Raw genomic sequence first — 22,186 nt, 5'->3', positions numbered from 1 at the left:
ACATCAAACAATAATTCACTTCGACAGTGTAAACTTTGCCAAATTTATCAGAAGTCTGTTAAGTTTGATAGTGGTTATAATGAAAATTCCTCTCTTGTGCAAAATACTGTGAAGAAAAACAGCTGGGTTCGAAATGTAGTTTTTAGCTCCTTGAAACTCATTCAGGGGATTCATAGCGATAGAGCACCTTCTCATTTATGCATACGTTAATCACACCAGGCTTCCTCTGTTTCATAACTAATACATAACACCATAAGCTTTGTTTCTAAATCAGTCAAATGTGCAATGGTGTGTTTGTGTATAGATACGTAATGTTTCCCTCGAGCAAACTAAAATTTCCATTGCCTTCTCCCACCCCACCAAAATCTGAGTGCTGTTGTTTCCTTGTTTATTCCTTGAGAGTTCTGTAAAGGCAGTGAAGTTTAAATGCTTTTTCTGCACGGTGCTAAGTGTTGTTTTCAATAGTTTAAATCTTGGATTATGCTTTTTTAAATATATTCCAGTGCGAGAAACAAGCCTCCTGGAAATTAAAGAAGATATGGAACTGGATCCAGAGGAGAACAGCACTGTCTTCATGGGCATACTCATCAAAGGGCTGGCCAAGCTGAAAAAAATCCCTGAAACAGTGAAAGCCATCCAGGATCGCCTAGAACAAGAGCTCAAGCAGATTGTTAAGCGGTCCACGACTCAGGTGGCAGACAATGATTACCAGAGAGGGGAAAATATTTCCCAGGAAAATCAGCCTAGGTGAGGATATTTCAAGCACTGATATGTGATTGCTGCAAAAAGATGCCTGGAGAAGGAATGCCAATGTTTGTTGTTTCTTTTCTTGAAGTAGCAGAGATCTTAAATAGTAATTTTTTGAGAAATGCCTGTGTCTCTCTGAAGGGCTGATGTACCTTGAGCACCTAAAAGGCTTTGGTATTTAGGAAATGTATTCAGAAAGGGGAAATATTTGTTGCTTTTCAGCTAAGGTTGTTGGGAAGGGAGATGCTTACTTCTGTGCTTGGTCATAGAAAAGACTTCTGGCTAAACATCCAGTGCTTGCAGGGAGCTTAAAAGCAGGAAGGAGGGTGACATTTTACATGACCTAATACTGATAGGATAAGGGGGAAATGGTTTTAAACTAAAAGAGTGGAAATTTAGATTAGATATTAGGAAGAAATTTTTTACTCAGAGGATGATGAGACACTGGAACACGCTGCCCAGAGAAGCTGTGGATGCCGTATACCTGAAGGCGTTCAAAGCCAGGTTGGATGGGGCTCTGGGCAACCTGATGTGGTGGTTGACAATCCTGCCCGTGACGGGGGCTGGAACTCAATCGTCTTTCAGGTGCTTTCCAACTTGAGCCATTCTGTGATTGTATAAACGTGTTTGAAATGCAGGTTTGAAGATGGAAGCGCTGTAAAAGCCAGCGTTACTTTACTAGTAAGAGGTACATAATGCTAAGCACTTCTTTTTTTTTTTTTTACCTAAACTTTTCATTTTAAGCAGCTTTACAACGTTTTGAATTGTAATGCCGTCTCAGATTGCTGGTATGTGTGGTGTAAAGAACACTTGGTGCTGAAACAAATATTATGTTCTTGTGTTGCACTTAGAAAGAGAAGATTCAACTCAATTATTTATTTCAAGTGCAGCAGAGTCTAATTAAGGTGATGCAGGTGCAAAGCTTTGTAATCGTATATGGAACTAATTATATCCATAAATATATGGCCAAAAATCTATTTGTTTTGTAGCTCCATTAGTTGCAAAATGTGAAAGCCAACTGAGAAAGGCATTTCTGCTGTTCTTCGTGATTTGCTAAAACAGAACATCTTAAGGGCTAGCTATCGCTTCTAGCTGAGTTCTTAATTTGTGATACTGCTCATTGCAGTGATCACCACCAGATCCAATTAATATTGGATAAGAAAACTGATAACAAAAATTTGTCTTCATTGTATGTAATATTTATGGTGGAAGTCACTTCTGAGGAAAACTGTGGTAAAGAATTCTTTTTCAATTCCTCTCATTATTTTAGAGTAGACTCATAGAATCATTAAGGTTGGAAAAAACCACTATGATCATCTACCAACCATTGACCCACCACCACTATGCCCACTAAACCCCATGTTCCTCAGTGCCATATATACCCTTTTTTTTTGATGATGGACAGTGACTCCACCACTTCCCTGGGCAGCCTGTTCCAAATGTCATTACTGTGGAAACAATTATGCTGTGAAGAATTAGAGTTATGGTATTGATATCTCAAATTATAGCAGGTTTTTTTGAGTGGGTTGAAAGGCAGGACTTCTGTCGTTGATGCCAAGATGGAGCTTAGCATATTCTTGATTCTTGTTTTATGAATGGTCTTGAGAGGTTGCATGGCTATTGATTGCCCACTGAAATTGATAAAATTGGGTTGGATCATTATTTAATGATGTTAATGTGCCTAGAGGCCTGGGTAAGGTACCAAAAACTTGAACGGATTTTGGCATTCGATTAATAGGAGTTTGTGATCCCTTAGAATGCCTATATTCTAAAGCTCTGGAAGTGTCTTGAATTCCTGTTGAGTAAGGAGGTAATTAGAACTGATTCTAAACCAAAATTACATGGGAAGTTTACAGCAACCAGGTAAATTCATTTATATTGAAAAGAATAAATTATAGTATGGAAAGGTGTACCGCCCTTAAATTAGCCACAGTTTCAAATCAAAACGAAGTGACTATTTCCTGGTGTCAAGAAAAAGTAAAGCCAGAACAACAAGGTCCTCCTATTTCAAGAGAGCTCTGTGAGACCCCAGATTTGAGCGTGATGCAGGGCCTGAAAAGTACTGAACTGTTCATTAGCCTGTCAGCCACAGTGATTATTTGCCGCTAAGATTTGGCTAATAAAATGTTTTTCAGTTCGCCTTAGCTCAAGTCGCACGTGAATGCCTTTCAGTGCTCAGTGCCTGTATTCAGCTCCTGTACTCTATATGATATCCTTACAAAATTCTCACTGCTGGCAAATAAAATGACTAATGAGATGGCAGAGCAGGGGCTGAGGTGCACTTTGAGGGTTCTGCTGGACAGTTCACTTCTGCTCATTAGGTACGTACAGACCAAACTATAAGCATCTCCCCATCATTGTGGTGACTCTCTGAGGTTGGCTCATTTCTTTTCCTTATGAAAAGGGGTGACAATTGACTCCACTTGAAGAATGCACCTGTGGAGATTCTGATGTAATTATTTTAGGGAGCCCCCAGAAAAATAACATAGAGCCCCCTCGTTGTAGAGGAGAACCTCTGAAAAAGGCCATGAGAGTCCAAAGTCATCAGACAATGTTCTGGCATTCTTTCTTATTTTTCTTTTTTTTGTCTACCTTTTGTGTGGCCACCTTTTGCATTTGTATATAAAAAAAAAATTACAAATTGCCCCCAAATTTTTAAAATCAAGAGTGTTATTTTTTGTTAAACAACTAGAGCCCAAAGAGTACTGTCTTCTACACATCTACCAGTGCTCTCTTTGTGGAGCCAGCACGCTGTGAGCTCTTGGCTCAGACCTTCAGAGCTTTATGAATTCTGTTTTCTCTTTGGAAGTCCTGTAGCCCCTGCCTGCCTCCTAGGAGCAAGCCTTCTCCATGCTATAGAAAGTATTGGTACTGGGCTTGTTAATGAATGCATACACAAGTTTGAGCAGCATTTCTGGTGTTCATAACGTGTGACCCATTCTGTTATGGATTTACTGTCCTTGTCTCTTGCATCGAACCCTTCTCCTTGGTAATCAGTCTAGCTGCATGGAGAGTTGGTGTGAAATTGGAAGGACCTTTGTACAGTGGCAGCAGGATTTTTTTTACCGTGGTGCTCACAAAAGGAAGGCTTGCATGGCTCTGTGACACAGCTGGTGTTTAGATTTTCTGGATGCAGTAATGATTTAGAGGGGGCCAAACTAGGTATTTGGCTCTACTTTTCTATGAACATTAACTCTCTTTACTCATGTGTATTTACCCCCACAAAGTGTGAATATATTAAAACCCGGTAAAGGACATTAGCAGATTCCTAGTAGATTCTTGTCCCTGGTAGAAAATCATTTTGAAAGTTACATACTTACTTTTTGTCTAGGTAAGTTCTGTAGAGTTTATAGATACCTGCACTTGGAACAAGTTTATGAAGAAGTGCTTAAATTTGCCATTGATTTATCTTTAATTGCTTGTTAGAGTGCATTGCCTGCATGCTTAGAAATATGTATTGGTTGTGGAGGGTGAGGCATCTCAGTGGAATCTGTATTAATACTACTATGTTTTAATGAACTTGTGGGTCTCTTCTCAGTTATGGAAGGCTGCTGCCTTGAGAAGAGAAATAATTTGGACACAAATGGCCAGATTTCTGGGACAAGATTTTGGTAGGGATGCATTGCTTTAGCTTTGCTTGTACTTGATGATCCAGCCCAGGAGGAAGAGGTGTATATTGATGATTTTGTTCTTCAGTCCCATTGACTGCACTCAATGCGTTATTCCCCACATGTTTGTAATATTTTTCTGGCCTTTTATTTAATCTTGAGGCTTTCAAATAAGCATAGAAATTATATGCACGCCAACTCTCTGACCTGGCAGAGAACACTGTGGCTGCTAAAATGCCTGAATTGTCATTAGCGACCTCACTCAGGTGCCAGCAGTCACTTTGCATCAATTCTTTCTCCATTTATTGCCCAGACAATAAGAGTTGCTTCCGGGTCTGTGTCACTGTCTCTCAACATATTTACCATATTTCTCGGTGAAGGGGTTATGAGATTGCTTTGACAAATTGCCTGAGCCACTCTTCTGTCATTGTCTATATGTGTTGTGCTTAGGTCACTCGGTGCTGCAACCCCATGTGCATAAAATCTAGGCCATATCATTTTATGCTGTTTAGTCCTATTGGCTGTCTGACACTGCTTGTTGTCTGTCTCCTTTGGGTCACCTTGTTTCAAAAATGACCTGACAGTTTTAGAAGACTTTCAGAGAAAGGAAAATTAAGATAAGAGGTGCTGGCTAATTTGAAAAAAAAGAGAGAAGTGGAAAAATGATTTTTGGTTGAGAATGGAGAATGTAACGTTGTGTTAGTGACACTGAATAACATAGGTGGGGGAGCTTTCATTTCTGTTGGTCTGTACCAGGAGAACAGGAAGATAGGAAGACCAAATAACTGTTCAGTACAATCCTATTTTAGTAGTGGCTTCGTAAACAAGTTGATAATGTGAGATCAAACTCACTTAGAATCAATAAAAGTGAATTTGTCAAAATATCCAGCTAGTTTCTTTCTGCAAAGCTGTGCTTTCCCAGGGCTACAGTGAGGTATGTGGATAATTAAATTTTCATTAGCAATGGGATGTTAGCAGAGCTTGGGCTTGCATTGCTAAATTTTCTTAGTGGCAGAGAATTAATGTGGTCCCATAAGGGCATCTTCTTTGGCATTTCAGTCAATGGCATGTTGGTTCCTCGAGAAGGAAATTGCTGTTCTTTCCAAATTCTCCTGCAGTTCTTCTAGCTGAGCAGCCAGCTGCCCCTTTAGCTGTCTCTGTTACTTGCTCTGAGAAGTTGTGTACATCTCACAGGGGCTTCTGAAGCAATAGTTACCTCTCCCGTGTCCCATGATTCGCTGGACCAGGTACTTGTATAAATGCAAGGTGGTTTTCAGGCAGCCTTGGCTGCAGCTTCCCCTGTCTTCTTCACTGATAAGCTCGGTGATGGGACAGCAGCGGTCAGAGAAGGCCTGAAACTGTGTAGGTCATTCCACAGGAGCAACTTCTCTGTTTGGCTTTGACAAGGTAATTATTAAGATTTAAACAAAACCTAAAAGGAAGAGAATGACTTCCATGCTAGATTTTCCTTTGTCATTTGTGTATATCTTGTATGCTTCTCTATATCCCCTGACGGTGTCTTATTTAAATAAGGGCTTATTAAAAATAAAAAGTAAGAATAGTAGTGTGTTCTCTCTCAGTGCTTTCTCCTCAGGCATTTCTTACTTTTCTTAAAAAGAAGGAAATTATTATTCACACCAGTTTCTTTTGGATTGCTTCAACGTGTGTCTTAGTTCTTCAGTCTCTTTAGGGTATGGCAACATGAATCCCCCTGTGTATCTTACAAAGTACCACAATAACTAACGATTAACATTTTTTATTAATAATGAAATTAATATTAACAACATTTTTATTTTTAATGTAATACACATTCCTGACCACTTGAAATGTTCTGCTGTGCCTCGCTGCACCTTCCTGGACTTACCCAACAGCTCTTGCAGTTGAACCAAGGTGTTTTCTGCTTGACCATTGGGCTGTGTAGGTGGATGGGGATGGTCCATGTGAGACCCTTGGTAAGAGTGCTGTATAATGCTGTACACACACGTGTCAAATGATCGTGGATGCATGACACACAATGAGCTGGTGCACTTTCTGTATTTCATTAATTATTTTTATTATTATCATTTTGAATGATAGCCAGCATCTGTTCTTTGTGAACTAGAAGTTTAAGCTGAAATGGGTGGTTTTAGCCACAGCATTGTGCCAGGCTATTCTTGCAAATGTACAACAGCTTCTCTATTTCTCCAGTTAACTATCCAGCTTCTGGCTTAGAATAGCTGATGCAACAGGACGTAAGCAGCTATTCTGCACTATTGAACTAAAGTTGCCAAGGCATGAATGCACGCCTTGTTAGTAGTTGTTAACAGAATGCTGTGATGTGATGGTTAATGAGCAGAGGCAGCTCCGCTTCTCCTGCAGCCCTTCTGTCCTTCTGATGGGGGGGGAACACAGCAAGTGTGTGATAATTCCTAACTGCTTTAGTTAAATGGGATGGAGCCTGTCTGTCAGAGCTCACTAGCACCTACCATATGGATTTGGGAAGTGTCAACCTCACATCTTGTAGGGGTTACATGTGGACTTGAATTGCTCATTAAAAAGCAGTGAAATGATCCACGTTTTCCTTTTTCCAGATAATATGCTCAAAGGTGATGCTTTATCACAGAATGTTTAGGACTTTGCAGATGTGCATTAATTACAGCAATTGAGCTGTAAAGAAGCTATAGGAGCAGCTAATGTGTTGAGGTTGTAGCTGTGGCTCCTTACATATAGTAATAAAATCTTTATAAGTTAAGCAGCTGATGAGCCTTCGTGTTTTAGGTGTCACATTGTTTAATCTGTTCTGGATCTTTCATGTTTAAAACATTCCATGCTGCTCATTTCATAATTTAAAATGAGTATCTTACATTCTGTTTGTATGAGTAAGTAAATGCTCACTGAATTGACACTCTTCCTCTATTCTGGAGAACAGGCAGGTAGTCTATCTGGGACCTTAAAATGATCTATAATGTTGCAGCATTGAAGTGTTCTGAAGTTAGGAATGCATTTGTCTTTCCTAGACCCCAAGCAGAGAACCTTAAAGATGAGCAGCTTGGATACAGAGGAGAGTGCAAAAAGGAAGTTGGTAGGAAGTAACAAGGAATGAAACTTGAGCTGGTCCCCTAGAGGTCACAGAGGGATTGATGCTCTGTTGTACATTGCCTGGTCATCACAAAATTGAGTCTGAAGTCAAAGTATTTGATTTCTGCCCGTTGCTCTGACGTGCTGCCTGACAATGTGGTTACGGTGTATTCTGGAAACTGAGTGCAGGTTGTCTTGATCCTTCGCAGGTTGCTGCTGGAGCTGCTGGAGCTCCTCTTTGACAAATTCAATGCTGTGGCTGCTGCACACTCCGTAGTCCTTGGACACCTTCAGCAAACAGTGGCCTCTCCTTGCAGCCAGTATGATGGTGATATCAAGCTCTACGACATGGTTGATGTGTGGGTGAAGATCCAAGATGTCTTGCAGGTAAGAATCCTTCAGATGGGCACAGTTTCAGCTTGGAACAGCTTTGTAAACCAGAATATCACAGAAGATGGTTCTATTATGTTCAAGAGACAGCTGCACTGGAAGTTGTCTTGACTTTTGGTGAGTGGACACATTTACAGCAGACTTCTAGATTCCAAAGAGCTTAAATACCAACAAAACAAAAACTACGGACTCACCCTTCCAGTGTATGGAGAAGCTGATTCCTTTTGTCTACTGAGTGATTTAGCAGAAGCTTTCAAATAGCAGCACTTTTGTTCCATGTTCCCATGCCATGCCTGTCACTACTCTAGAGAGTGTCACTGCTCTAATCGCTTGTCTTCCCTTGTCATTGTGCCGTGGTTGTAGTCGGCTGAGACACTGGCTGCCAGCATGTTTTCAGGGAAGCCTTATTTGATTCATATTCTAAACCATAGCATGCTGAAGCTGAACCTTGCTTAGACTTTATTTAGGTACTGCGCCTATCACCTTAGCATCTGAGCAGCAGAGCTGTCTGTCACATGTCTTTTCTCTCATTCTTGATGTGAGGTTAACACATGCTCATTAGATTTTTCTTTTTGTCCCCACTTTTTACATTTTCAATTGTCTTCATGTGTAGTAGCGTACAACTCGCTCATTGTTTGCTAGAGGAGGTCAAAGAAATGAACCTGGCATTGTTTACAAGAGGTGGCAGGATTTGTGTTGGTCATTTCACCTCTGTCCTGTTCCCAAAAAATACCATCTCCAACACTAACACACGTTTTCACTGTAGGGCACAGGTCTATTCCTGTTTCTCTAGAGGCTTATGGAATGATGCACGTAGGATTTTTGCTTACACAGATACAGCCAACTGCGTGCATGCTGTGAATTTAGGCACCTCTTGGACTTGATAAATGTATTGGCTTTTTGATCGCACCCACTGTCTTCTTGCCCACTTACATGTCTTTGTAGAGGATTTTCACCTTGCTTCGGTATTGTTCTTGCAAACATTTGATTGGGAATATCCAGGGAGAGGTTAATGATGGATTTTTCTAAACAAGAGTGTCACAAAGTTGAAGCTGTCCGGCCCCATCAAAGCAAAGAATTAGACTTCATGACACGAGGAAGGGGTTTGGCAGTGAGTATCTCTAGCCATCTTACTGTCATACACAAGGTCAAGAAGTCCTTTAAGAGCTTTGAATTCTGCAAACTTTGCTGTAGCAGGACAAGACCTGGGACTAAAAATCCTCCAAGATTTTATCTTCAGTGAAGCAGAATGACAAGGCTGGTAATGCCCCCTTATCAGTGAGGGTTTGTGATGGTCTCATTCCTCATGAGCGGTTAAGTAGTGAGGAGTGAGTTACTCTGGCTATTACAAAATAACACCGATAAAACTTCTACACAGAAGCATATGTAGGTGTGCACATACAGAAAGTGAGTGAGCTTTTCTGTATTAGGGAGAAAATATGTGACAAAGCTTTATACAAAAAAAAAAAGCCAAGAAAAAATGTAGCAGCCCACCTGTAAAGATCTCATTGCTATTGAGGTGACAGCACAAATGTCAGAAGGAGTCTGCAAAGCTTCCGGAAGAGCCACAGAGAGCTTTGCCAATGCACAAAAGCTGCACTTCAAACTTCATAATCTCTTGCAGTTTTAGGGTAAGAGGTGAGCATTGACTGACATGGAAAGGAGGAAATTTTCTATTTCTCTGTTCAAAACCTTGTGGGGTCTTTTTGTATGATAGTTTCTTAGGAATGGATTAATTTTTTAACTTTCAATTAAAAAAAAAAAGAAAAACCCTCTGAGCCCAAGACAAAATTATTTCCTTCCTATGTTTTCAATTAGGGGTAATTTTGTGAGGGGAGACCTTACATTTGTGGCAAGGGGGAGCAGAAAACTCTATTGTAAAAGTACTCATTTGAAATGCACCTGCTGTTGGGGGAAGGTGAAAATTCGGAGGAAGTAGGTTAGTGGTGGGGTGCATCAGGGAAACGGTGCAATTCCTGCAGATCATAATGAATGAAACTTATTCATCGTGCTGGAGCGGGTACCACGTGACTCTGTAATTCACACGGATAACCTCTTCCACGCTCACATTGTGCATCTCTGCATGTGAAATACGCTGCAGCAAGGTTATCTCTGTGTAGCTCCGTACAAAAGTCATAATGTGCGCTCACGGTGGGCTGGAAATTGTCCTTTTTTCCCTCGGTGTTTTGTGTTTTTTTTGTATGGCTGGATTTCTGAACGCTTCCTAATAATGGCACAAATCACTGTGGTGTAATGTTAGCGAGGTGGTTCGAAGTCACGCAGCGTGCAGGTCTATTTTTGACCTCTGTGAATAAGAGAAGAATAGTACTGAAGTCATCAGGAGGAAGACAGAGCGACCTTCTAGAGCCGGCTGCCAGGGTGCCAGAAAACGAACAAACAAATCAGTTTGTCAAAATATTAGAGCAGCCTTGTTGGGTAAAACACAGTTTGAAGTTATTTGTACCAGAGCCTGCCTCGCCTGTAGTTGTGCTGCCACACCAACAAGGGAGAGGTGTGGAACTTGTTTCAGTTTTAACGTGCTGTTTTATACATGGAGTTATTTAGCTGTTCACTGTGGAAATGGGTGGGATGTCCTTCTGAGGAGCGTGATTGGTGTGGGGCAATACCAATACTTGGTTGGAGAGAGCTATGAGCTGCTCTAGAGCAGCCCTCAGAGCTGTACTGGCATGAATAGTTCCTTCAGGACTGCACAGTGATGGAGTTCTGAGTGTTCTGCCATAGTGCAGTGTGTGAGTGAGGCATCCTCCCGTCCCAAATTATGAAGCGGCAGAGTGATGTACCTAGGTCGCTCTGAAAGTAATGCCTCTTATTTATTTCTGTGAAAACGACAAGGGATGCGAGGAGCTCTGTAATACTTTTTGACAGAGCAGATTCTCAGCTGCAAAACACTATTTTACAACATAGTCACTGTTAGTTACATATTTTAACCAGCGGTGAACAAGAGCCTGCGTGCCACGCTTGTGAAAACCGGCACCAGTGGAGGTGACCCACTGTCACCACTGCTGAAACTCACCACCTCCCTCGTCACTGAGGAACGTCCACTCTTTGTTCTCCGTGTCAGACATCGTTTTGTCAGACTACCCCTCTGCTGCCGCCTGGCACACAGCAACAAAATGTAACAGAATACTGGCGGGAAGTTTCAGCCTCTACTGCCATCCCACCAACATCCACCTCTGATGCTGTGGGCCAACATAATAGAATGGGAGGCGTTACTTTTGGAGCAGCCCTCGTACATCCTTGGGCTAAAGGCAGGCAGACCCGTCCTGTTGTGTGAGAGTCAGGGGGCTGACAGAGGACAGGCTACAGCAGCAGCTGGTACTTGGTGTGCTGGTTCCTTCTTGCTGTTCTCTGTTGCAGAGAACACTTATTCACCTTTTTTTTTTTTAGCACTGTCTTTTGATACCAAGATGAGAGAGAGGCATCTGTCCCTGCTGAATAATACCAGCTTTCATTCAGCTTCTTCAGAAATGTCACCTTTCTGGTGACAGGGTGATCATCCTGTCAGCTTTTGTATGAGTGCAATACCCTGCTGCTGGAGAAAATGCCCACAAAACGTGACATCTCCATGCATCCTCAGTATCCTGTTATTAGCTTATGCCAGTGCTGTTTGCCTCCAAGGAAGAGATCTTTTCTTTTGTAGTAGTGGTGTTTGTAGTTGACAGTTCTCAACCTTTTAAGGAGGTGGCCTATCTCTGATTTCTTGGTGCTGCAGAAGAGAAGGAAATTCACATTGCTGCTCTGGGATGCATGTCACATCTTCAGCAGCACCAGGGGGACGGAACACAAACATTCAGGCTACTGCTGTCCCTGTTTTGTGGTCTTCTGTTTAATGCTGTCAGGTGTTTTCCAAAATCAGTGTTATTTAGCAGCCTAAACGTTGCTGAGCCCATAAGAAAACTGTGACAGAGAAGCTGAAGCCTGTCCTCTGCCAACATGCTTCTGTTCTGTTACTGCAGAGTTGGAGGTACCCGAAACTGCTGAATGGTGCAACCTTTTCCTTTACGTATCAGGTGTGTGGCATTTTCCTCCCTGTGAAGGGGAACAACACCCATTGCCGTGGTTTGTGCAGGGAGGTTTGAGCAGTTGTGCAGTATGTAGCTAGGTCTGGTGACCAGCAGTGTGACGTCTCGCTGAAAAGCTGGGCTTCGCTTCTAGTTGCCACGCCATGCTTCTCAGGGAATAGCGCTGAGTGGGGATGTATTAACAGCAAAATGTATCACTCCTTTAAGCAGGGAAAGGCAGTGGGGTTCAGCAGTCTTTGCGCTTGATTTACCCTACTGCATCTTCCTGGAAGAGGTGTAGAGAGGGTTCAACTCCACGGCAGGCTGTGCAGATCTGTCAGCTGTGCTGCGATGCCATTTCTTCCATTTCCACATCTGAGGATGCTTCCCTTCCTCTGGCAGTGCTGCTCACTTTCATAGCAGGTATCTAATTTGAGGGAGTTGGTTTGGCCAGATGTTTTCTGCTGGCTGCATATTCTGCTTGCTCAGATCCCTGAACTGTGTCAGTGTTGGCACAGGGGAAGAGAGAAGCAAAGAAGGGGAGCAAAGGGTGGATCCTGGCACCTGCATCTTTCCTCAGCCAGAGCTGCTCTGTGGAGCGGCACCTCAAAGCACTCATGCAAAAACCAGGTGGTTTATTGCTCAACCTAGGTGGATCAGCACAGTCCTGGCAGCAGTGTAAAAAGCTTACTGAAATGGATGGTGATGCTAAAAGCAGGAGTTCGGGAGTGGTAGCCTGTCGTGAGCTCTGAATCTCTGCAGCAGTGATTCCATTCGGTTAAGAAGTGTGTGCTCTGGAATAGGAACTCAAATCTCTCTTTGCTGAAGCTTCGCATTTGAAGGACAAATTAACCATTCATGGCACAGTTAATACTCATAAAGTAAAGTAAGTTCCTTGTACGAGAAGTGTTAGTGTTAATATGTCATAAATACTAGTTGAAATGTCAGAGCAATATATGAAGTAGCCATCACATCTGGGAAGTTCACCAGGTAATACCTTGAACCTACACTAGCGTTATTTTTCAGAATGTCATCTTGGGGAAATTAGTGGTTTCACGGTTGTCCTCAAAATAATGTGCCTGACACTTTTTCTGGTTCCCTTTAAATGGTCTTAAATGTGTGGAACTGATGCCCTCGGACTCCTGCCTGGTTTGTCTCATTAATGCTCATCTCTCATTTAGCTGAGAGGATGATGGCTGTGAAAGTGATTTTTTGTGCAGCTTTTGAAAAATGCCGTTTCAATCTTGGGTGCACAAAGGAGGGAGAGAGAGCATTTTACTCTCCAGGATGCTGATATTGAAAATTGGCATTTAAATAATTACAGAGCGGGCAACTTGGCATGTTTTTTTCCCCATCTCTTATTGGAAGTGAACTCATAGCATGCATTATTTAGTAAGAAATCCAGCACAGTGAGTGTTCTGTGACTTTTTTTTTCCCCTGGTAATATCTACCAGGAGCATGAAAAACTTTCAGTGAAAGTATATGGGCCAGGACGAATGTCATCTGCTTGAATCTGAGAAGGGACAAGATAATATTGCAGGAAGGTGTTTCCTTAAACTTTGGTCGTGCTAAGTGTGCTTCAGGAGGATATGTGATGGCTTTAGAGCTGAAGCCTTTGATAGACTTGTTCCAATTTATCTAACGATACAATACAAGGTATCTCCTCACGCTTTGAAACAGAAAGTAATTCGGTACTTCAGCTCCCCAGAAGATGTGCTGTGAATTCAGGATGGCTTAAATTACACAGGTAAAGGTGAAGAAGTTGTCAAGTGCAAAGTGTCACAGCATAGGATGTATTATGCAACTGGAAGGGCAAAGGATGAGGTAGCAATGGCGTACTTCGCTTTCAGAAACAAAGAACGTTGGGCACTTCTGCTTCACATCGATCTGTTTTCCATTTAACTGAATGATTCTTGCTGAAGTGAAGTGTGTTTAAAACTAAACCTGAATGGCTTTGGTAACAGATACCTGGGAGAGGTCCAGAGCTGAGCTCTGAACGCTGGGTTATTTTTTTTTTCCCAGGAATGGTCCTCGTTAATTGAACTGTGCTGTATTAGCATGGTGACACAGCAGAAGTAGGTGTGAATAATTCTGTGCTCCAGCTTTTATTTCGGGAGTCATGTGTATCCCAGAGCTGTTGATCCAATTTATTTGATAAACACTAACGTTTACTTTAAAGTTCAAAGAGATAAAGCCCTGCATAAGAATGAGTTATTTGAACAGCGTACAAACACTTGTGCATTTTATTGCAGGAGGGGTCACCGAGCTTATGGTTTGGGAGATTTAAAAAGATTAGTTCATGTAATGAAATGCTTGCTGGTATGTGAGCAAAGGAAAAAATAACCCTCTTCTGGCCACACTGTCGAGTCCCAAGCTGCAATGAACTTGAGGGGCTCTTCAGGTGGATTTCCCTTCTGATAGTTGAGCGTAGCTATGAAGTTATAAAGTCTTGGGGGGAATTTATCTGTAAATACTTAAGTAGCTAAATGCATATAAGTGAATTAAAAGCATATACATTTTTTTTTCCCTTAAAGACTGTATTTTACAGGAGGAGAAAGGTGCAATACTTCTTGCTGAGAGCCCCATCAGTAAATAATTTCAGAAAGCTGTTTTATGTAGTTGTTAAAGCAGAAGTCAGCTCTGCTAAGCTGTAAGAAAGGATGCTCTGAGAACAAGGGGAAATGGTTTCGTACTAAAAGAAGGAAGATTGACTGGATCTAAGGAATTTTTGCAGTAAGGGTAGTGAAGCACTGACACAAGGTACCCAGAGAAGTGGTGGATGCCCTGTCCCTGGACACACTCAAGGTCAGGCTGGACAGGGCTCCGAGCACCTGGTCAAGCTGTAGGTGTTCCTGTTCTGTGCAGAGGAGTGGACCAGATGGCCTTTAATGGTCCCTTCCAACTCAGGTGATCCTATGAAAAGGCCAGGAATACAGAACAGGGGAATAGCATTGTTTCCTACTTTGATTTTTGGCAGTTTGAGTGGAATCTGTGCGTTTTGAATCCTTGTCTGCTGTCAAACGCTCTCTAATGTGTACAGTTTGAGAGCACAGAAACCTTTCTTTTTGTCAGCTTTGTTCCAGCATTGTCACTTAAAAGTCCTCCCTTAGCAAGTTGAAAGTTCTCAGGAAATGAGTATGAAGGTTGTTGAGTGGCCACCGCTCCTGATGTGAAGGCTGCGTTTCAAATTGCCAGCAACAGCGTGGGTATTACATACAAAAATATATACAAAAATGTACAGTGCCCAGCCCATAAATTGCTCCTTAGCCTTCATGTTCTGCAGCTGTTAGTTAATGGGATGATACAGAAGAAGTAGAAGATACAGAAGATATAGAAGAAATAGTAATGTGGCTGTAGATATGCACAGTGTCTCTGGTTGTAACCATTTCCCCAGATTCTCCAACAGTTTTGTTAGGACTGATGTGCTTTTTTCCCCAGTTACTATCCATGTCCGCTGCACTTTATTCCTGCTGTCAGCTAGAATTAGGAGAGACTACAAGGAATTCATCAGCATTTGTAGACATGTTTTATAGGACTATAAAACCACGTTTCTTTTGATGTGCTGACGTTATTCACACTTGGTCCCTGTGTGACTAGCTTTAAAGGCAGTGAGACGTACTCTTACTAGCATCATAAAAATGCTGTGAACGGGAAAAGGCCAAACTCTCATCATGTCCTCTCTGCAAGGCGTCTCATCTGACAGCAGTGCATGAGGGATTCATGCAGGCAAATTCCTGCTAATGCTGTAGACTAGCTGAGATCCTAGGGAAATGTTTGGAAACTGTTGTGCTTAAAAGCCTTTCCGCTCCTGCGCTGCGCACTTGTGTTTAACATGCATGACATTTACAAAATGCTAAGGTAGAATCCTTTTTTTTTTTTTTTCCTGAAGTTTACCAGCTCCTGCTGTTTCTTTCCTGATATGAAATCTCAGCTTTGTTTTTCTGGAGTCCTGTGTGATTTTCTTCAGTAATTTGGTGACATAGGAAGCTGTGGAATTGTTAGGCAAAGTTTACTTAAATGTATCCTTCTGTTAACTTATCTTTTTTGGTTTTTTTGCTCACAGACCTGGGTGTTTGCAGGTGAGCCCTTAGCAATTGACTCCTAGGACTGAGAGCAAAGTGAGTGAAGATGCTCAGTCCTCCTCAGTTAGAAACTGCCACACTTACATACATCATATTCAGAAAGGGGCTGCGAGAATATTAATTTCTTTTCCTCCTCTTTCATTCTGCAAATCCATTGCTACTCTGCATTCATGCATATACATGCATTCCTTTCTTCTGTTTCTATGGGAGACCCCCATTTTTTTCTCCTCCTTTCACCAGTATCACACTCTCTCTTAGCCTTGCTTGAGATCTCAGGCCAGAATCAGAGAATCATAGAATGGTTTGGGTTGGAATGGACCTTTCAGATCACCTGGTTCCAACCCCCCTGCTCTAGGCAGGGACACCTCCCAGCAGACCAGGTTGCTCAAAGCCCCACCCAGCCTGGCCTTGAATGCTTCCAGGGAGGGGGCATTCACAGCCTCACTGGGCAGAAGAGAAAATCCATCATTTATGGGGATATATATGCGAAGACCTAACACTATAGCTGGGAAAACAACAGCTCCTTTCCATTTGTGAAGACAGCTGCATGTCTGTGCACATACACTTGGGAAGGTGTTGCTGCTGCTGCTTCAGGCACGTATGCACCACTTTGAAACGTGCTGTGGATCACTAGTAGTATGCATAAAGTGTTTTAGGAACATCTATTTCACAGCATGCTTCTCATCATCAAAGTGACTTAGTCATCTGATCTCACCAGGGTGATGCTATTCTGTTCTACACATGGGGAAGCCAATGTTTGAAAGAGTAAAAAAAAAATAAAAAATGGAAAGGTTTGGAAATACTTATTAGTTTTGGTGTGCATTTTGATGCTGTAGAAGGAAGGGGTCTGTCATGTGAGCTTTTTGGTTGTTTTTATTAACAGTTTTTGAGCTTTTTGTTTGTCTTGCTGTTATGGATCTTCTGCCGTGCTGTGAAACAGAACGTGAATATGCATAATACCCAACACTTAAAATTTGGTGTGTCAATTAATGCTTTGATGACCATCCGCAGGCTTCAATATTCTGCGTGTTTTGTACTTTTTTTCATGGTCTCACTGACCAGCTGCTATTTCAAGTGGCTTTATTTAGGAAGCCTGCAAGTAGTTCTCAGTGATTTTGTGTCATATGTCACTGGGTTTATATACGCATTATTTTTTCAGTGGATAGTATGAGCTCTGGTTATAGGAAAATGATGACTTGAGTCCAAAGTGCGTAGAGCGCAGTGCTAGTGAGGGTATGTACAGGAGTGGGAGCCATGGTGAGGAGGTATTAAAACACCTTGATCAATATCAACCTTGATATTTTCTTGTAATTAGTTAGTTCACATCGATTCTTTGAGTGAGCAACTTCTGCTGGACCAGGTTTTCACCATCTTTTATCCCAAGTACTCAGAGAGCGTAGTCCCCACTGCTATATATATTGTACACATGCATATGTACAAACCACCAGCAAGTGGTTGATGATTCACCAGCGATTTCTGGACTGACAGAGTCTGAGGAGCTCAAAGCCTGCGTGCTTTGCTGGGAATGACGAACTCCCAACTTGCGTCGAGAACAAACAACTCTCTTCCACCTCCAAATCCTTCTGTCGTGCTCCTCAGTGTTCTGATAATGGCAGTTGCTGACATCTAACCATGAGTTTGAAAAGATAAAAAAACAACTCAAGATTGACTTGGAAGAAATCAGCGTGGGAGATGCTGCTTTCTCTCTCTGTCCCAAGAGCTGAAATGGAAAATCTGAATTGCTTCTCGTACCTCTGTTCCACTTTGTTTTCTTTGTGGGAAGTGCTGATGTGGCACGGGATCTGAGATGGGCTGCTATGTATTTCTCTATTACAAACATTTCTGATTTTTAAGAGAATTGGACAGAGAGGCTATTTTCAAAATATGAAAAAAAATCAAAATTCAACGCTGCGTCGTGTAGTTAACAATCTGCTTTTATTTTCTGGTTGGTTTTACATGCTTTTAGATTCTTTGCGGGTGATGAGTTTGCAAATCAGTAGATCGAGTTTTAACTCTTGGTGCTGAAGATCCAGTGCCTCTGCTGATGGGACTCGTGATTGGTGACACCAAAAACCAAGTTTTAAAGGTGATATGCACTTTTTTAGCCTTACAAAACAGGATACCAATTTGCACAATAGTTTAATGAGTATTTGTCTAGCCATATAATGTGCAAATCTCTGTGTTTTGATTGGCCAAGAGCCAGCAGTGGCTAATGGAAGTTCATGTGGGGATTTACATAAATTCTGAATAACTCTACAGTGTTTCTGGAAATCCCTCTTCCCTGTCAGGCTGTATTCTGTGGAACTCCCAACCCATATTCCTTCAGCAAACACAGCCACCAAAACAGGATTTACTGAGATGAGGAGAAAATGAGCTTAATGGTAACAGAAGAGCCCATATTCTGAACTTGTGGAAGCAGGGAAAGGGAGTTGGTTTAGTCAGTACTGCTCCGTTTCAAGGTACATGATTAGATTAATTCTGAATTTGCTCTATGCCAGTTTGTCTGGTACACCAGAGAATGTGGAAAGGGAGAAGAAAAACCTGATGGTTTTCTGATGTCAACGCCCTGCAGGTTTGGTAGACCAAGAATGAGTGGTTTTTCTGAGCTGGAATAAAATTTCAGCACTGGTTATGCATTCCTTGTGTTTAAAGACTTAATTTTAAAGATTTTCTTCAAAAGTTGTCCAGCGGGAACCATTCAAAAGAAAGATGAGAATCTGTGTAACCACCCATCTCACCCCAAAAGTAACAGGAATCTTGATGGTGCTTATTTTTGTGGGCACTCTGTCTTCTGTCCACAGAAAATATTTTGCATCTTCTAAGGAGGAACAGTTTGAAAATGTTTTGTTTGTACCACACCTGTATTTCTTATTAGTACTCCTTCCTTTCCCTCCATTCCCAGCACCCCTGCTGTCTTGGTGTGCAAACTCCAAGGAGAGGATGAGTCTCACGTTGGTTTCATACACAGATTAGTTCTGCTGCAGTGCTCATCCAGCTTGAACTTCCAAGCTTGGTGAGACGGCTCTTCGATTCCATATGACAAAATTAGTCTGCTATATTGATGACTGATCAGACAGTTACCAAATTTGCTAAGAATGGATGTTGAATCTCCTATTTCATGCAGCAAATACAAGTGGTGGTAGCCCTCCATAGGGCTTGTTGGTGGCCTGTGGACAAGTCCTCTATTTTTCTCTTCCCTTTTCTTTGACTATGGCCCACATCTATCAAAATATCGGCTATATATGCAAAAATAATGGGATTATTAATTCAAGAATCCGTGTGTTAACTGTTGTTCTTAAGCAAACAAACACAAAAGACATTAACCATGTCCGTGCTAGGAACCATGGAAACCTATTTTCACCTGAGAAAAAGGAGAGATGTGGGAAATGGTTAATTACATGTAACCCATATACAGTCATTCTACACCTAGAATGTAATTAAATGCCTTGCATAGCTCTTTGGGGTCCTCGTTTTAGGGAAGGAGACTAAGAAATGTGTGATTGTTGGTGTACCCTCAGTGAAGCTGTGAGCTGGAAACTGATTAAAATAGTTATAAAATGTGTTGCATTGTTAATTCATTCTTTCCAGTAATAAAAGCTGGACTCCCTCTGCTTTACATTTATAGCATAGGCTTGAAAAAAACATCAAAGAGCAATATTAAGAGAAGAGAATGAAAAATACATGTGTGCTTAGCTTAGATGCTGTGGTTTGAGTGATGTGGGTCTGGCACTTTTAGTTACTGGAGTATTGCCTTTTATTTTTAGTAATACAATGTGACTTAGTGTCAGTGATCACTTGGTGGTGATGCTGTTATTTGTGGTGTTGTAGTGGCTGAGGAGCCCTGTAAAATTCTTTAAAAATAGCTCTGAAACTACACTCAGCTCATTACTTGTTTTTCTATGGTTGTTATTGAGCCACCCTATGAATTTCTTTGATGGATGGGGGTTTTCCAAAAGAGCCAAAGGCATTCAGGATCTAACTCCCTTGGCAGTCCAGTGGGACTTGGGCAACTAATTGCTTTAGATTCTTTTGAAAATCCCACATCTAATTTTGTGTTATAATAACCACTAAGAAAAATAACAAGTCATGTCTTTTTTTTTTTTTTTTAAAGAAGGCATGTTGGTGGCCAATTCTCTTGTGTCAAACCTCCTATCTCGAAGGCTCATGGCAGGAGATAGAGAACGAGGAGCTGGTGGTTGTCCTGTCCAGGGGCTGACCTACAGCCTTGTGCAACACCCGAGATGAAAGCAAGAAATAGGACTCATGTCTGATTCATTTCAACTGCAGAAAGGTTAATCGTGTCATTAATTTTCCCTCCCAGGCTTAAGCAGTCAGAAGTTGTTGCATATGACCAGGAGAACAATCCAAATCAGTTAGACCTCCCAGCAGGTCAGTAAATCAGAATGGTTCCTTAAGCACAATATCAAAAATCATTCCCTTTGTATTCACAAAGGACAATGAAATAAAGCAAGCAGACTTGCTTGTGATTAGCTAGGATGCAATAAAAGGATGATCTCACTTTATTACAGTGATTTGGTGCTATGTTCCCTTGCAGTTTAATCAGTGTGTCACATGCCTGATGCCCTGTTAGAAAAACTGCATTTCCCAACCATGTTACCTGCCAGAGTGATAAATGATGGTGCCTTTGAATTGTTCTCTCATGCTAACCTCTCTTGATAATTTGCTTTAATTCATGATGATGTCTTTTCTTTAGAGCCTGTCTTGAACCTAATGGTGGAAAGATTAAGACATTACCAAAGATCTTTGGATGTGGTGACTGTGGTGGAGGGTGTTCCTAAAACTTCTGCGATGTAACAGTGAAATAGTGCTGCTAATCTCCCTGCTGATATCTACAGATTCCTTGCATTTGACAAAGCTGGCAGGGTTCTTCAGTGTGGTACCTGACATGTAGTTCCATCCATGATGGGCAGTAGAGCGTATGTTTCTACTGGTGTGCTGTTATTAAAGCTGCCTGGCTTCAAGCTCTTTGGTTGTGTAAGACAAGCAGTTGTACACACACACATGCATGTTTATATATTATTTTCTTTTTGTATTTGCTGTATTTTCACTCTAAAAGCTTCGTTTTCCTTCTCTGTTGCAAGGCAAATGTAGTAGAGTAACCTGTTGTAACGGACACTTATTTCCAGTAGGACAGGTGCTGTGTCTTTTTTTGAGGCATTCATCTCAACAAAGCCAACACATTTCATGGTTCTTCAGTGCTTAACATCCATGGCTCAGGCAATTAGGAAATACATTTACAGATACTCTCCAGATCTTCCCTTTTGCCTTCATGCTTGGAGGACTACTAAGAAATAAGTGTTCCAGGGGGATGAGACACTTGTAGCTGCAGTTGAATTGTGGAAGTAATTTTAAGTGCATAGTTAGGCTTTGTTTCTGCTGCTGCTAAGTGGAAAACTTCATGTTGCAGTCCAAATTTAACATCCTTCTGATTCAGCTTTGTGGGAGGAAATAGTATTGAAGGAGAGAGGTTTCTGTCTCTGACTTCACTGGTGATGTGTCATACCAGCAGCTAGCAGAACTGTGACCCTCTTTGTGCCTATGATAACCACTGGGATATTAAAATCTTAATATCTTTGTTGTTCAAAAAGATGAATAAAGCCTCTGCATCTCTAGGTGCCCATTGCTTTAATACATCTGCTTAAAAGTAGTTTAGAAGATGTGATTTGTAGAAATTTGTACAGCAGCTTAGAAATCAGGCTTCTCTTGATTGCGGCCTCTGTGATTCCTTTAAATTCTCTGTGGTTACAAGTTGTGTAAAACGGATTAGAATTTGGTCCTTATGTTCCTAAACGTGGCTTTTTCTTTCTTAGGAATCATTCTTTCTAACGTTCTCTGATGTAATATTCTTCTGAGTCAGAGTTTGAGAAGTGTTCTTTGTTACTTATTCTGTGTATCTACTGTTACGCTTGTAATCTCTCTACCTTATGATTTCTATACACATGTATGTGTATATATAGCATTTTCTGAAAAACTAGCTAGATACTAGTCTGAATTTTTGCATTGACAGGCTTAAATGTATTCTGTAGTCAAACATGAGCAGAACCGAGATGCTTTCTTACTTCTTATAGTCCACCTAAACATGTATTGACATTCCCTGCAAAGTCATTTGAACGAAAATCCAAACATCAAATACCCAAATGAAGGAATGCAGGTGCAGATGAGAATGAGATTATGAGATTTATCTCCAAGGTCACAAAAAATGTGTTCTGCCTTCTGAGAAGTCTGTGTTACAATGTTGAGTGGATCGTCGTGCTGTACC

The 22,186-nt window shown here is 41.4% G+C and overlaps 1 protein-coding gene across 6 annotated transcripts in view; it reads left to right on the top strand.

The window, feature by feature from the left end:
- EXOC4 (exocyst complex component 4) overlaps positions 1–22,186 on the top strand; it is a 397,026-nt gene that overhangs the window by 55,374 nt on the left and 319,466 nt on the right. For all 6 annotated transcript variants that reach the window (XM_021384283.1, XM_021384286.1, XM_021384285.1 and 3 more), the window contains 2 exons: positions 504–747; positions 7,622–7,799. In XM_021384283.1, the coding sequence (XP_021239958.1) occupies positions 504–747; positions 7,622–7,799 (422 nt within the window). The remainder of the gene's footprint in view (positions 1–503; positions 748–7,621; positions 7,800–22,186) is intronic.

Source organism: Numida meleagris, chromosome 1 (assembly GCF_002078875.1).
Source record: "Numida meleagris isolate 19003 breed g44 Domestic line chromosome 1, NumMel1.0, whole genome shotgun sequence".
Classification (NCBI taxonomy): Eukaryota; Metazoa; Chordata; class Aves; order Galliformes; family Numididae; genus Numida; species Numida meleagris.
The sequence above is the reverse complement of the archived record's forward strand: the minus strand, read 5'-3'. Positions and strand labels throughout refer to the sequence as shown.